Source organism: Vicia villosa, unplaced genomic scaffold, assembly GCF_029867415.1.
Source record: "Vicia villosa cultivar HV-30 ecotype Madison, WI unplaced genomic scaffold, Vvil1.0 ctg.000273F_1_1_1, whole genome shotgun sequence".
In the NCBI taxonomy this organism is placed as follows: domain Eukaryota; kingdom Viridiplantae; phylum Streptophyta; class Magnoliopsida; order Fabales; family Fabaceae; genus Vicia; species Vicia villosa.
Window position 1 is genome coordinate 292,301 of NW_026705113.1, and position 15,605 is coordinate 307,905.

General features: G+C 35.2%; 1 protein-coding gene across 1 annotated transcript; it reads right to left on the reverse strand.

Annotated features, from left to right (window-relative positions):
• Nucleotides 1-1,257: 1,257 nt before the first annotated feature.
• On the reverse strand, nt 1,258-5,077 carry LOC131626156 (protein GAMETE CELL DEFECTIVE 1, mitochondrial-like). The gene is made up of 3 exons (XM_058896987.1): nt 4,418-5,077; nt 4,101-4,290; nt 1,258-1,619 (listed from the first exon to the last, which is right to left on the reverse strand). Exons 1-3 carry the CDS (start codon nt 4,978-4,980, stop codon nt 1,401-1,403), a joined length of 972 nt encoding a protein of 323 aa, XP_058752970.1. The 5' UTR covers nt 4,981-5,077; the 3' UTR covers nt 1,258-1,400.
• Nucleotides 5,078-15,605: the final 10,528 nt, after the last annotated feature.

Consider the following 15,605-nt stretch of genomic DNA (forward strand, 5'->3'; position numbering starts at 1 on the left):
CAAATATTTTTTATTCAAAAATGGTATACGGGAAAAAAGTTATTATTGAATAAATATTTTTATATACAAAATTTAATATTGATCTAAATATTTTTGTAAATGTTACCTAAACAAAAATGAAGTGTGTATACGGAAAAAAAATCTATTATTGATCTAAATATTTTTACATACGAGAAATGATATTTATGGTTAAATATTTTTAATCCAAAAATGGTATACGGGAAAAAATCTATTATTGATCTAAATATTTTATATACGAAATAATCAATTATTTATCTAATTTTTTTCTTTTTTAACATTTTCATTTAAAATAAATAATGTATCCAAATTCGCGTAACCGAACAATATTGAATATTAACGGAAATCTGAAGTTACTGATTAAAATATTTTTTATTAACAAGAACATGAAGTTACTGATTAAAATATTTTTTATTAACGGGGACATGAAGTTACTGATCACAATATTGAATATTAACTGAAACCTGAAGTTATTGATTAAAATATTGAATATTAACGGGAACATGAAGTTACTGATCACAATATTGAATATTAACGGGAACCTAAAGTTACTGATTAAAATATTGAATATTAAGGGAACATGAAAGTTTCTGATCAAAATAGTGAATATTAACGGGAACATGCAATTATTAATCACAATATTGAATACTAACGAGAACCTGAAGTTACTAATTAAAATATTGAATATTAACGGGAACATGAAGTTATTGATCACAATATTGAATTGAATATTAACGAGAACATGAAGTTACTGGTCACAATATTGAATACTAACGGGAACTTGAACTTACTAACTAAAATATTTAATATTAATATGAACACGAAGTTACTGATCAAAATATTGAATATTAACGGAAACATGAAGTTACCGATCAAAATATTTTGAAATTAATGGGAACAGATTTACTGAGCAAAATATTAAATATTAACGGGAACATAAAATTACTGATCAAAATATTGACTATTAACGGAAATGTGAAGTTACAAAAGGCTATTTAGACACAATTTAATTTTGGTGATTTCAATTTTGTTTCTGATTTTTTTTAGACAATTTAATATTAATTGTTCTTATTTTTTTTCACAAAATGTTAATTACTTTTAATATAATTTTTTTCTATTAAAAATTATATATCTGAAACAAATGCGCGTCCCGTACCAGAACCCGTGCGAACGCACGGGTTTGTTACTAGTTATTGACATCAACGTTGTGCATAAATTAAGCAATATGATGAGGATTAATTAAAAGATCATCCTAAGATAACTAATCCCCATTAAAAAAAGGACAAATAACAATACAAAAATACATTTACATATCTCAAACCATTTGATGCATTGACTAAAAATCTAATTTTAACAGTTAGTCAAAACAAATAAAAATGTAATCAGGGAAGGATCCTGCGTCGCGGGCGTGGAGTTTCTCGCCTCACATACATTTTCTCAATCTCATTCAGTGGTCGGGTTGATCCATCAGGCATGCTAGCAAATTTCCACCCCCCACCACCTCCTCGCTTCCCCCGGGCTCCCATTTTTTCCACAGTAAAAGTCCATCCATTTTCAGGGCGTCGTCGACTATACTTATGGCATTTCACCTCTCCAGCCATCTGTACAATGATCACAACCACATTATTCAGTGAGCTCAACAAAACAAAAAAAAAACGTCTAGCAGCACATAGATCATAGAATAGACAGAATATGGATGTTAGGGGAGCTGCACTTTAGCGTACTTATTAAATGTGCATTGATAAGCAAACATGAAAATTTGGTAACAATAAAGCTTGACTTGATTAGTTTGTAAGCATCTTTATAAATGAATCAATTTTAATCTTTTGAAACAGCAAAATCTTATGACTTTCTACCCATGAAAATCCATATTTTAGTGCTAAAATCATCAGGGAAAGTAATCAAAAGCCTACTGGTTGCTGATGGGTTTAACAGGACCACACATTAAATACCAGCATTTCCTACATTATGAAGGTTTCAAGTGCTCTTTATGGGAATTAGTCCCTGCATTGTTTCCTACCCAATCGGTTTTTCATAGCTTTGAGGGATATTAAAACTGTGGTATTCATAATTTCCTTCTTTTGAGAAATCTTTAAGCTATAGTCACATATCTGCTGCTACTGTCATCTGTGCTGAAGTTGCAACATATCTTCTATAATTGAGTTATCATAACTAGGGGTGTTCATGATTGGGTTCTAACAGAAAACTGCACTAAACTTAACTGAAAAATAGATCTATGAAAGTGTTGTTGAGTGTGGATAGTGGAAAATGGCGATTTGTTCAAATTCTGCAACACAACATTGCTAAAGTGCGGCTAAAGTTGCTATTTAACAATATTTTATGCTAAATTGTGTATAGTGGCCCACTATTAGTGGGACGATAGCAATTTGTTCAAATTTTGCTATGCAATAGCGCTACTATAGTAGCTGCTATTTAACAACATTGTATGAAACTGAACTGTTGCTCATTTAGCTTAATCACATCCGCTTTTTATACGAATGCTTACAAAAAATATTGATAAATACACTTCATAAGAAAATGTTTGCATATACGAGTTTAAATAACTTTTTAAAATAAAAATATATATTGTATAACATAAATATTTTTATCATGGAATTTTTTCTACTCTAAAACAATTTAAATTAATTTATAATATAAAATTGACTGAAAAGAAAATGAAAAGTAAAAACATTTTTCCATTAGCCAAACTTTTCATGAAAATGTTTTTCATCGTCATCATGTCTACCTATTAATGTTCCATTCTAAGAGTACTGGTATTTTGGTGGGTTGGGAACTTTGAGGAACTTGAACTGCATTGGGTAGCAAAGAGAGACCGAATTGCTAAGAGGAGATCCAATCAACAGCAATTGAGTTAATTATATTCACCAAACATTTTTGTAGCATTGTTCAATTCGCTGATCATGTTTTAAGCAGGAGTTTAGTTTGCACAATAATGCTAACATTTTGGTTTTCAGAGTGGGGTTCAGTTAGGTTCTCAGAGCAGTTCAGTTTTTTCAATTATGTGACCATCCCTAATCCTAAAAAGTAGATGTACAACAACAAGAAAGAACAAGCCTTATCCCACAATAAAACAAGTAGATGCAATAGCCTGGAATATAGTCAGTAATATAGCATTCTATTTGAATACATCTTTGTATCCATATGATTAAACCCCGCTTAGTCTCAGAATTAACACCTTATAACTTTCACATAGAAACAGAAAAGCAAACTCCGTTCCTTCTAATCATCCTGTACTTCAGCTCAGCCACATAAGTTGCTTGTATTATGATTTGTATTTTGTACTATTCCATTCACTTGTTAACTTACATTGTATTTATTATTGTAGCCTGACTAGATCGGGAGCCCTAATATCAGTTGTCGGACACTGGTTCATTAGAATACATGCTAAACAGCAATCTATTTTACAAAAAGAATGCCCTCTGATCAGCATCGATTTGATACAAGTTCAAAGACCCCAGAATGTAACGATTAAAATGTATCTGCTCTACATTTTAGGTATTCAGAAGACCTAGCCTTTTCCTTCCAAATTCCACTCTCAATAACTAAAGATTCCATAGTTCACACTATTTTTTCCCTCTTATTGTGTAATCCTAACATTAACAGACACCGCCTCTTATTTCTGTTACTAACTGATTCAAGCCCTGCTGAGGCATCTAACAAAGATCACATAATCTGAAAGGTTAGAGTTGCAACTATAAAAGCTAAAGGCTTAAGAAGGTCCTTTGTTTTGAATATCACACCCAAAACCTGAATTATCAAGAAGAATCTTTTTCTTTCCTGGTTTCTTACCCAAAATATTTTCTATTTCTCAGCAGACTTATATATGCACTTTGTTCTACATCAAATTTGAATACCGTCTATACTCTATAACAGACAACAAACAAACAATTGATATGTCATGCCAAACTATCCCCATACATACTAAATCTCTACAATGAAAGAAGATATCAAACACTTCTACTACTCTACGGCAACATAGTAAGGCCAAAATAAGGTACACGAGACATGCACCTATCTACTTCAGTACAACAAACATAGAATAGCAGGCAAAGTGAACTCACTTTCTTCTTGTTGAAGTTCATCTTTTCAACAAAATCTCGATAAAGCATATCATCCTCCTTTTTGGAGATTTCATAATGAACTTCATCCAAATCTTTAGTAATGCCATCCCACCCCTCAGGCATCACCTTGAAGTCAGGTTTATAAGGAAGAGACGCTACATGGAACTCCCTATCATGAGAAATAAAAAACCTGCAACAACACAAGAAAAAAAAAACAATAAATAAACCCTAAATTCAACTAAACTTATAAACAATCAATTTTCAAACCATAAACCCTAAACCCTAAATTCAAACCATAAACCCTAAATTCAACTGACTCAGGAAAAGTGTCGAGCAAGAGCTCGACGGAATCATCGAGACGGTGACCTAGCTTCTTCTCTTCTTCTTCTTCAAGCTGCTTAAGCCAAAGAATGGCATGAACTCTCTGTCTCATAATCCTATAATCCTTAGCAAGCTTCTCAACAGTATAAACCTCAGGATCCTTTTTGTGCAAGCGATACATCTCAGCTTTCTCACTATCCTTCAAATAGGATCCTCTGGCACCAGGTTCACGAACCTGTTTCAACAACTCACACGTATCCGCCATTCGTTTCTTCCAACTATCAACATAAGATTTGCTCTTCCGATTCTCTTCTTCCAACTCCTGAAGCTTGTCTTCCATCTCTTGGAGATCCGAAAGAGTCGCTTCGCCGTTGAAGTGGTCCTTTGTTAGGCCTGTGGACCATGTGGAAGGTGTTTCCCAATTCGCGTCGTCCAGGGATCCTCCTCCCGGAGTTGTGGTTGAGAATGTACTGGAAGGTCCGAAATAGAGGCGGTTTTCATGGCGGAGTTCGGTGGCGAGTCTTCGTGTGACGGAGATGAAACGGTTGATGGCTTGCATTGTAACGGCGTTTGGAATGGTGTCGATGGAATCGCGGCCAACGTGAGAGAGGGGTCTATCGTGTACGCTATAGGTGGGTGATGCACACTAAAATTGTAGTAATTGTAATTTATTATCTTAATTCCCTTAAATTAGTTTAATTGGTGGTAGCTTCCCTGGAATTATCTAGAGTTGTTAATGGTACCTTTCGTGAGAAAATCAAAATGAATAAAAATTTAATATATAAAAGTTGATTATCACTAAAATTCCGAAATTACCATAATCACAGTCAATTTAAAATGGTTTTATGCACGAGGTTCTATCATGCCACTCATTGCATTTGAACATTCATTTTTTCCAACCCTAATTATTATTAATTTTAAATAACTGCATTTAGTACATTTTATTTAATTATTTAAAAAATTATTTAATTTTCATTGGCTCATGGTTTTCTCCATACAATCTTTCGCTTTTGAATTTGATAACCTAATATTAATTACAAATCCTATTTTACTATATATTCTTTTTATCAACCGTCATTTACACCAATCACCTCTTTTACCGTAAAAGTATTTCAAGTATGCTTCATATCAAATCCTATTTTACTATTTTTTTTATAACAAATTTATTATATTTTTATATTTAAATAATAGATTTATTATATTTAATTAAAAAAAGGAAGGATAATATTTCATTATATATGAACTTCACGGGAGAGTTTGCTTAAGATTTTCTGACGTAGATCATTTGACATTCCAATAAATTAAATATATGATTCACTGAATTTCACGGGAGAGTTTTAAAATATTAAGATTTTATTTTTTCCATAAATTATATATGATTCTTCAATTCATTTATTTCAATCTAAATAAAAAAAACTAACTACACACAAATAATTATAAAATGCATTAAATTTACTTTATTTGTTTCATGAAAAACTCAATTTTAATGCTAATAGTAATGTTTTGATTTCTTAATAAGTGGTTTTTTTATCTTATATATTGAGTTAGATATAGTATAAATTAACAATATAATCATTTAATTTTTTTATTTTTTTATTTTTTATGTTTAATTTTTTTTATTTGAAGTATATTGATGAAATAAATATTTTTAATATTATTTATTTATTAACAAAATGACTAATATATTTAATAAAATATTAAATAGTTTTTATTTTATTTTATTGCAATCTTATTTTATTGATTAAACCGAATCTGTTAGATAAGACAATAGATTATTGTTATATACATCTACTTTTAATATAATAAAGTAGAATACATATGAAATCCTATCATTATCCCTCTAATCACCAATTTGAGGGTGATAATCGGGGACATAATGGTAATTGTATATCCTTTAATATTTTAATTAAAAATATATATTCCTTAATCATTGCATAACCTTTCAGTTGTCCATTTTATTTTCCATCATTAATACTAACGTGAGTCCTTTGTATTGGAATGTGCAAATCTTCTTGGAATACAGCAAAACCCTAAACCACGCTTCTTCTCTTTAGTTTCTGAAAAATCCTTCAATTTTCTCTCATTAATCTATATATATTATGGCTTTTGATTTCAACCAGCAAACCCTAAATTTCAAACCATTACATTTGGCTCATCTTCCTCTTCTATTACCCCCCATCGATTTTAGGTTTTTTTTCAAGCTACTTCTGCGATTCCACCTCCATGTTTCACTGTATTTTCTTTTAAACGACTGTTGTTTTAAGTTTTCTTTTTTTCATCTTCTGCAGAATATGAGTCAAAAATTTGAGTGCATAAAAGACATTAGCGACAAGAAGGAAACATGGAAATTGGTTGTTCGAATTATTGATTCATGGAGCTTGAACATCTAGAGATGGTTATCATGGATGTTGCGGTATATATTTTTCATTTTTCTTTAATCTTTGATTTTTCATTATTAAAAATAATTTATTGGGTATTAACCATGTTTTACTTTTGTTGTTAGGGTGATCGAATTCAAGTTTTGATTCGGGCTGATCATACAGATAAGTGGAAATCAAGAATTCAAGAAAATATGACTTGCATAATCAACAACGGTACTGTGTTCGATAACGATTTTCAGTGGAAGCTGTGTGACCATTCGAAAAAATTCGTGTTTCTTGGTGGTACGGCCTTGAAACATATGGATGTTCAAAATATTCCTTCTATGAAGTATTATTTCAAAGAGTTTTCTGAAATTATTGGAGGCAAATGTCATCTTAACAGACTTGAAGGTAGAAAAAAGTATTAACGATTGTTGGGACTATGAAGTTTTCATTTTTCTTCTTAAGATTGTTATTTGTGTATGAATTTTGTGATTTAGATTTAAAAGCTAAAAAATTCAGTTGGGTTTCTGCTTTTTTGAAATTTGTTACCATAAAAAGTGATTTTTAGCTTAGTAATTTAGCTTAGTAATTTAGGTTAGGTTAGTAATTATGTTATGAGTAAATGTGTAGGTGAAGAAGTTCACTTTTGAAAAGGAATTAAGAAATTACACATTCATTGTAACTCATTTGTAAGAAGCTCTATCTGATTTATCAGTCCATAATCAAAACTCATTGCTTTTAAGATTTTAGAGTTAATTGTTATGGCAGGTTCATTGGTGTGATTTTATAGTAAAAAGTTCATTGATGTAAGAAGTTACTCTTAAATGGGTTGCTTATGAGCTTTGGTGTCAAAATAAAGAAGACAATGAGGAGTATGAAGGTTGTGGTAAATGAAATATTATTTTCCAATATAGGATATAATTTATATTTCTGTTTGTCACAATTATTAGTTGGATCTAATTTTTTTTTTTTGTTTTCTAACGTAGAATTTCCACCAAAAATAAAATATATATCCTCATCATTAATTATTTTAAATAATACCTTTATTATATTTAATTTAAAAAATGGAAGGATTTGATTTCATTGTACATGTAATATCCCGACTCTCCGACACCAGTAACTGTCATTAATTGGTAAAATGATAATTAAAGGATACATTAGTCTTGTTCCATTTGGATGAGTAGTAATATACATATACCAAGTGTGACCATAAGAAAGTAAGTGGATTAGTTAGAATCCAACTAAGTGGCATATTGGTAATTACCACTTAGTTGAAGGGCATTATGGACATTTAACTCTATTGCATGGGCTTAAGACATTGTTTGGATTGTAGATCAGTTTTTGATAGTGGAAGAAGGAAGAGAGAAAGAAGAGAAATTTATGTTCTCTCTCACAAACTCCATTTTCGTAACAAGGGTACAGCCTCCACTAAATCAGGTATAACTCTCAACTCGTAACTCCGATCGTAACGATTCTGGTCCCATTAGAAAGCTAACGAATTTCTCTTCGATTTGCACCTATGGTTTGAATTCATAGCTTATGTCTTGAAGGAGAAAACTGAGCTTGAAGTTGTGTCAGTTATGCTGAAGGTGTGAATAGAGGGATGCGGGTTTGATGAGTTTGGGGTTGGAATTTTGGTCAAGTTAGGAGCTCAATTGCAGCATGTTCATCATCCAAAGCTCCATTGATGCAAGGTGAGTCCTTAGTTAGAGACTTGGGGAAAATTTGTGGGAAATTGCATGTTGGGGTTTTGGGTGTGAGTGATAACTCTATGAATCCATAGTGATTAGGGGTGGGAATAGGCCAGGCCGGCCTACAGGGGCCTATAGCCTAGCCTACTTAAGGCCATGCCAGGCCTATTTGATAAAAGGCTAGGCTTGAGCTTTTTTAAAAACCTATTTAATAAAATAGGCCAGGCCTAGGCTATTAAAAAAGCCTATAAAGCCTAGTAGGTCGGCCTATATTTTCATATATATATATATATATATATATATATATATATATATATATATATATATATATATATATATATATATATATATATATATATATATATATATATATATATATATATATATATATTAAAATTAGTCTAAATAGGTTGGTCTATATATGCATATATATTAAAAAAAGTGTTAAATGGATTGGTCTATATATGCATATATATTAGAAAACATGCTAAATAGGTCGGTCTAAATGTTCATATATATGCGACCTATAAGGCATCTTAAGTAATATGACTTAATTGAAAACATTAATAAGAAAGAGGCTTTTAAATAGGCTTTCAGGCCAGGCCAGGCTTTTAAAAAGGCCAGGCCAGGCTGAAAAAACGAGCCTATAGTAGGCCATAGGCCAGGCTCAGGCCTTGTATGTTTATCGTAGGCCAGGCCCAGGCCTTATAAAGCCTAGCCTAGCCTAGCCTATTCCCACCCCTAATAGTGATAAATGTGATTAATTGCTAATTGGTGATTTTATGTAATGCATGCTTGCTTTAATGCTTAGATTGTGTTTTATGTATGTAATGTGTACATTAGATCACTATTGCATGTTGGAAATTCGTTTAGAATTGAATCATGATGATTGGAATTGATTATAGGGCAATTGGGACTGGTTTAGAGCTTTTAAAATGCAGAAAATTGATTCTGCTACAGGGTATTCAGTTACGGGTCTTTGGGTAACCGATTACTCTGTTAAAAATGCAATTTTGGACTGTTTTTAGTGCCAGTAATCGGTTACTGAGTTTGGGTAATCGGTTACCCTGGGCGCAGGGGGAAAAATCAGCAAACTTCGGAAATTCGTAACTTTCGGCTCGGGTATCGGAATTGCGCAAACTTTATATCGTTGGAAAGCTAGCGACGTGTACTTTCTAATAAAATTGGTCACCAAATCAGAATGTTTGATTTAATAATATTGGAACCCCACTTAGTGCGCCTCGTCGGGCGAGATTTTACGTTAACTAATTCCCCCGAGAGCAGTTTCGTTCCGAATAGAGAACCGAACGCCTCCTTAGTCGGGTGAGACTTGTTTAAATTGTATTTGAACATGTTAATGTTGTTTATGATCATGGATGTGTTGATTCTCAATATGCGGATCATTAATTAATGCATTATATTGATATGCTTTATGATGATCATATTATGTTTATTCGTCCGTTCGATTGACGTTCTGAGATGGTTGCTTGTTTGTGGCATGATGCTTTGTGTGATAATGATCATTAATGCCCGTTGTTTCGGTTAAACACTCGGGATTGATTGTATTGTGTGATTGACGCTTGTTATGCGTGTGGTATGCTAGAATCGAAGTGGGCCACTACTAGGTGGTAAGGCACCATTGTATATGGACTAGTTTCCAATTACCATTGCGATGTGCTCGTGAGAATCTATGAGGCGTGTCTCACTTGCAGTTAACACATTGGCGTTCTTGGTATGTTTAACACACCTGAGCTACCGTTGCAGTGTGCTCGTGAGTTTCCGTACGGGGTTTTACTCACTTGCCGTTAACACACTTGCGTGCTCGGTATGATGGCGTTGTGTGGCTAAGTAAGCTTACGCATAACAGGTAAACCATCTATAGTGATGCCATGTAGGCTACATCACTAGGTTCCTACCCGGATTAGGCAAGGTCATCTCGCAGCCAAGTAGGCTTGTGCGAACCCATTTAATCACTCTTGCAGGGTGCTTGTGCAAGTCTCTTGACAAATAGGCATGGGTGAACCCACCGAGGGTGTGTGTGCGGCCTTGGTAGTTTGGTTGTTACCACTTCTGGATTCCCCGTACATGGGTATGGGTCTGCATACGTGTTTGTTGTACTATTTGTGTACTGTGATGCGATGACTCCTATGGTGGACGATTCATGTGTTTGCTCCGTACTTGTACCGGATGTGAGGATAAACCTCGGATCAATGGTGGATTCGGTTTTGTTGATGCATGTACCATATAGAACCGAGTGGACCCATAGGATAGGAGGACTCACTGAGATTTAGTAATCTTACCCCAATCAACTTATATTTTTTTTCAAGTGCAGTTTGGTAGTGGTTGGTCAGTAGCAGGTTCGGACTAAAGACTTGGAAGTGGTTTTGGCTCGAAAACCTCGTCTGATCTCATCTTTCCGCTGTGCAAGATCCATTGAAGACACGTGTTTTGTAATTATTATTATTTCATGTTGTATTTTAAATGGATCATCTTGTATCCTTGGCTTTTGTATGTACTCAATATCAATTATTAACGTTTCATGCATAACATACTAGTCAATTATGTATGGGGTGTTACAGTTGGTATCAGAGCAGGTCGATTCTCGGCCGAGCCATGAGACATCACTAGCAATTCTTTTCCTCCTCTCAAGTGTGCGTTGCCAGCCTGATTTTACTGATATCTCATTCAGTTTTTGAACTTGATCAACTCATCGACTGAGTGTGAGACAGTAGAATTACGGCAGAGCCGCCACGAGGACTCGTAAACCTGTAAGTGTCGTGAACCCAAGTAGAAAGGATCGGTTGGGTGGCGAATTGTATATGGAAGTTGGATTTATTGGACGAAGTAAGTAGAAGGGATATTGGAGTCGTCAAGCTTAAGGAGAGCGTTTGACGCGAAATAGTGATACCTGAACTGTCAAGATGTGGATGGAGACAACTAGAACCCCCAAGAGTTTTGACTGAACGAAGTGAAGCTTTCTCTAAGTCTTGGTAATAGCAAGGAAAATCCAAATGGGATTGAATAGGAGCCTTGTAAGTGAGATTCTCCGAAGGTGTTGAGCTGGGATTTATTAGGATTCAGTACTGATGATGCTGCCGGTGTTAAGTGCGACTGATGAGCTGATAGGATAGAATGACCTTTGGAAATGCGGATAGAAGAGTTAGACCTTTATGATTGCGCTGGTACGGACAGTAATTAGATGGATGAAGTATTAGATCTTGATCCAACTTGAAGTACCCTAAGCGAGAGTAGTTACCTAGTAGATGTTGGTGGAATGTATGAGTGTGGTAACTTAAGATTGGCGAAGCTTGAATACCTTGTCGGTGGAAGAGGGCATGCATTTCCGTTCTTATCATTTTGTATTTAAGTTATAGAACTACGCTAGATGGAATATGAAATGATGTAGAAGCGTGAAATGCAGTGACCTAAGTTCTTGTTAGTTGTTGTTTGTCTGACCCCGAGTGAAGCCATAGAACTACGCTTGGCGTTGGGCATTCAGGCGAGTAAGAACTAAGATCTATCTGGAACGTCAGTAGGATGATCGCAGTTGAGTCGAATGTTATGAACCATAGTATTCCTATCTGGACTGAATTATCCTTGGAATCTCATGCATGCGTGGGACGAGTGGGTACGCGCACTGCATGGTAATCCGAAGTTGAACTTCAAATCTTCGTGCTTGGCGTTTTGGCTTTCCGAGTAAGTAACCTTGATGTGTAGCACTCTCAGGTTTTAGCATCCTGAGGAGTGTGATTCGAAGGACTTGAGGAACGATGAACCTATTGGAGCCTGTTCAGACACTTGTCGATTGCAACTATAGGATACGTGTGGGGATCATTATACGCCACTGAAGTAGGTTACCTGAATACATGGCCTCGGAGTTAGACCACCATGTTGGTACTACCAGAAAGGTATAATGCCACAGTATCGCTATCGTGCACAGAGATGCGTGAGTCATCTTTTTCCGACATCTGTGGGACAAAGGTGATCTAAAGCTCAAGGTAGAATTCTGACGTGATACTCATGAGACGCAGATCCAGACTCTTATAAGGTATGTGGGATAAGGATCCATACATCGCGCTCTAGGGGTGATCGTATCCGAACCAATCCAAAAGCAAAACCGCAAATCGAACCAATCCAAACCGAAACCGCAAAAAACCGCATTTGATTTGGATGATTTTGGATGATTTTTGGACTGAACCGCGCGGTTCGGTTTGGTTTGCGGTTTGTATTTCACAAAACCGAACCAAACCGAACCAAACCGCATGTTTAACTTAAGTTTTGAATATTAATAGTTAATTTATTATCTTTCCAAATCTAATTGCATAAAGCCACACCTCACGTTTTGAATTTTAATAATTAATTTATTAACTTAAGTTTTTGCATAATCAACTTAGTTTTTGTATTTTATTGAGCTACATATATATGTAATTGTCTACTGTCTAATATATGTATTTCATTTATAATATATTTTTAGTTCTCTACTGTTCTTATAATATAATTTCTTTTGTATGGTATAATATCATATATTATATTGGCATTGAATTCTTTCTTTTTTCCTTTTATTTCAGTACATTTTTATTTTATAGTGTAAACCGCAATCAACCGAACCGATCCTAACCGCATTGGTTTGGTTTGGTTTGGATTGGATGACTTATTAAAAATTAACCGAACCAAACCGAACCGCATGCATTTTTATCTCGCGGTTAGGATGACTTTTATGCTCAAAATCGAACCAAACCGCACCGCGAACACCCCTATCGCGCTCGATAGTAGAGGAATAACTAGACATGCGATGGTGTGATGGATCAAGATCTGATACTATGCTTATAGAGACTCTGAATGATCGTGCTCGCGCGAGTTAGAGTCAGATTATACCTTGCAGACGTTCTCGTTCCATTAAGTGTTAAGTTGGCAATTTTGCATGAGTGTCTAGAGTGGGACTCATGTGCGGTCATGATATCCTGGTCAGCATGGTGAGTGGCTATCATGTATCATTGGCGACCGGTGATGGAATATGCGAATTGTGTCTCGGACTAGTTCGATGTGTGATGTGTCTAGTAAGGTATTGCTAGATACTCTGAGTGGAGAAGTGTTAATCTTGGTAAAGCATGGACATTTTGGTTTGAGAACTGCTAAGGAGTTTATAAGAGAGATGTTCGAACTGCAAAGTGCAAGGTGTAATTTCTTGCATTGTGGCTACACTCAGACCGTTGGAAGCACTGTAATGAAGGATGCAGCTGCCAAGGAAGTCAGTTTAATGTCAGATTCAGAGATAGAGCAGACATTAGATGATTGTGTGGATATAGTGTGGCTATGGGAGGATTGTTATATCAGTAAGTCGCACGAGTTATCAGAGGTGATACTACGCTAATAGAATGAAGGTGTATGGTTGGGTAGAAGTTGTATAAAACTGCTAGAGTTATCATGAGCTGCAGTACATCGTGAAGGGTTCGATATACCGGTTAAGCAACAAGATTGGTTGGACTGAAAAACATAGCAGTTGTACGCTGTGGAAATCAGTGACAAGGACGAACCTCTAAGTCAGTGAGTATTTGGGTTTCAATGTCCTGAGATCGAAACGTGTACCTAAGTTGTGGTAGATGAACTATATGGAATGGTAGAGTAAGTAGAAGCTTGATTCTGGAGAGTATGCAACTTTGAAGAGTAGTAGTCGATGATGGATGTATATGGAGTCCTGGCCCGTGTTGTATTTGGACAGCTGTAGATAAGGAATTATTGTGTATTAATGGAAACTAAGTGAATTATGGATATAACGTGACTCAGAGGATTTCAAGGTGTGTGACTTGTTGGAATCAGAGTAGTGCAACGGATCAAGGAAGAATCAGATAACTTTGAGGTAGGAACGAACGAACTATTTGTAGGATTTTTATGTTGGGATGAAAGTATCTTCCTAAGGGAAATTGTCGAAGCAGTCTCTCGAGGATCCACCATAAACTCGAGAGGTGTTGTCAATGGACCAGCTTGGGAATACATTTTGTGGATGGCATGCAGTCCGATGTTCGTAGGTCATCAGTTTAGCTTGCAAGTCACAAGGGTTGGACTGAGTACCTGACCGTCGAAATGCTGAAGGTAAGTGAAGGATTTCAATTGGCACAAGTTCTTCGTGGTTATGTCTTGTGCACTGTGAGCGTGCATGAAGAGCTGGACAATGGTCGCAGGTTAATTGATGAAGTCCACCTTTGTGGGCAAAACCTTATGTGAAGTTGTTGGGTATCAATGCTATGGTTGTGGAAGGCTACACCATCGTGGATTGCGGTAATGATTGATACATCTAGGACTGAGGTGAGAATCGAGTAAAGAGGAATAGTTGTATAAGTAGAGGCAAGCTTGGAACAACCATCCTAACACTTTGGGAACCGGAAGTTAAGACCAAGGAATTTGGCTAACACCTAATGACATTGTATGGACTTGAGTGGAGAATAATTTGAAGTGTTGTCGCAGAAGTGACGTTGTGGCAGTAAATTCTTGAACGGGAAGTAATTCAAGGAGCTAAGTGAATCAGTAAGTGTGTTGGACAAGGGTGAACACAGCAGAGTTTGAACAGCAGATATCCAACAGGAGTGGATTGCTAGGTGTGGACCTCCGTTTTTTAATCCCGGGCCATACCTCTGTTCTGTAGAGATACGTGAACTGACTCTTTTTTATCGCTTAATGCTTTCGCATTTTGAAAATTCACAGAGTCGCCACCGACCTTTTATTTTATCCAATTAAGGAAAGGTTTATAAAAGAAACAGAAAAAAGACCTTTAAGAAATTTTGGGTAAGGGGGTAGGTTATACAAAGGGAAGGTGTTAGCACCCTTTGTATCCATGGTTATCCATGGGCTCTTAAGTTTGCTTAGCTCACTTGTTTTTCGATCACTTTTCAATTGCTCTGAAATTGCTCATATGTGGTTTCAAATACCTTTGTAATTTGAATTTTGTAATGATCCGTGTGTGGATGTATACAAAATGCTTGTTTATCTTTCGAAAGATGTTTTGAAAAGAACGTTAACTTTGTAATAACCCGTGTTTGGATGTATACAAAGTATTGTCTTTTTTGAAAGTTTTGTTTTGAAAAACAACAGTGTATGAGAATTTTGTTTGTTTTGATTTGAGCAAGCAAACTAGG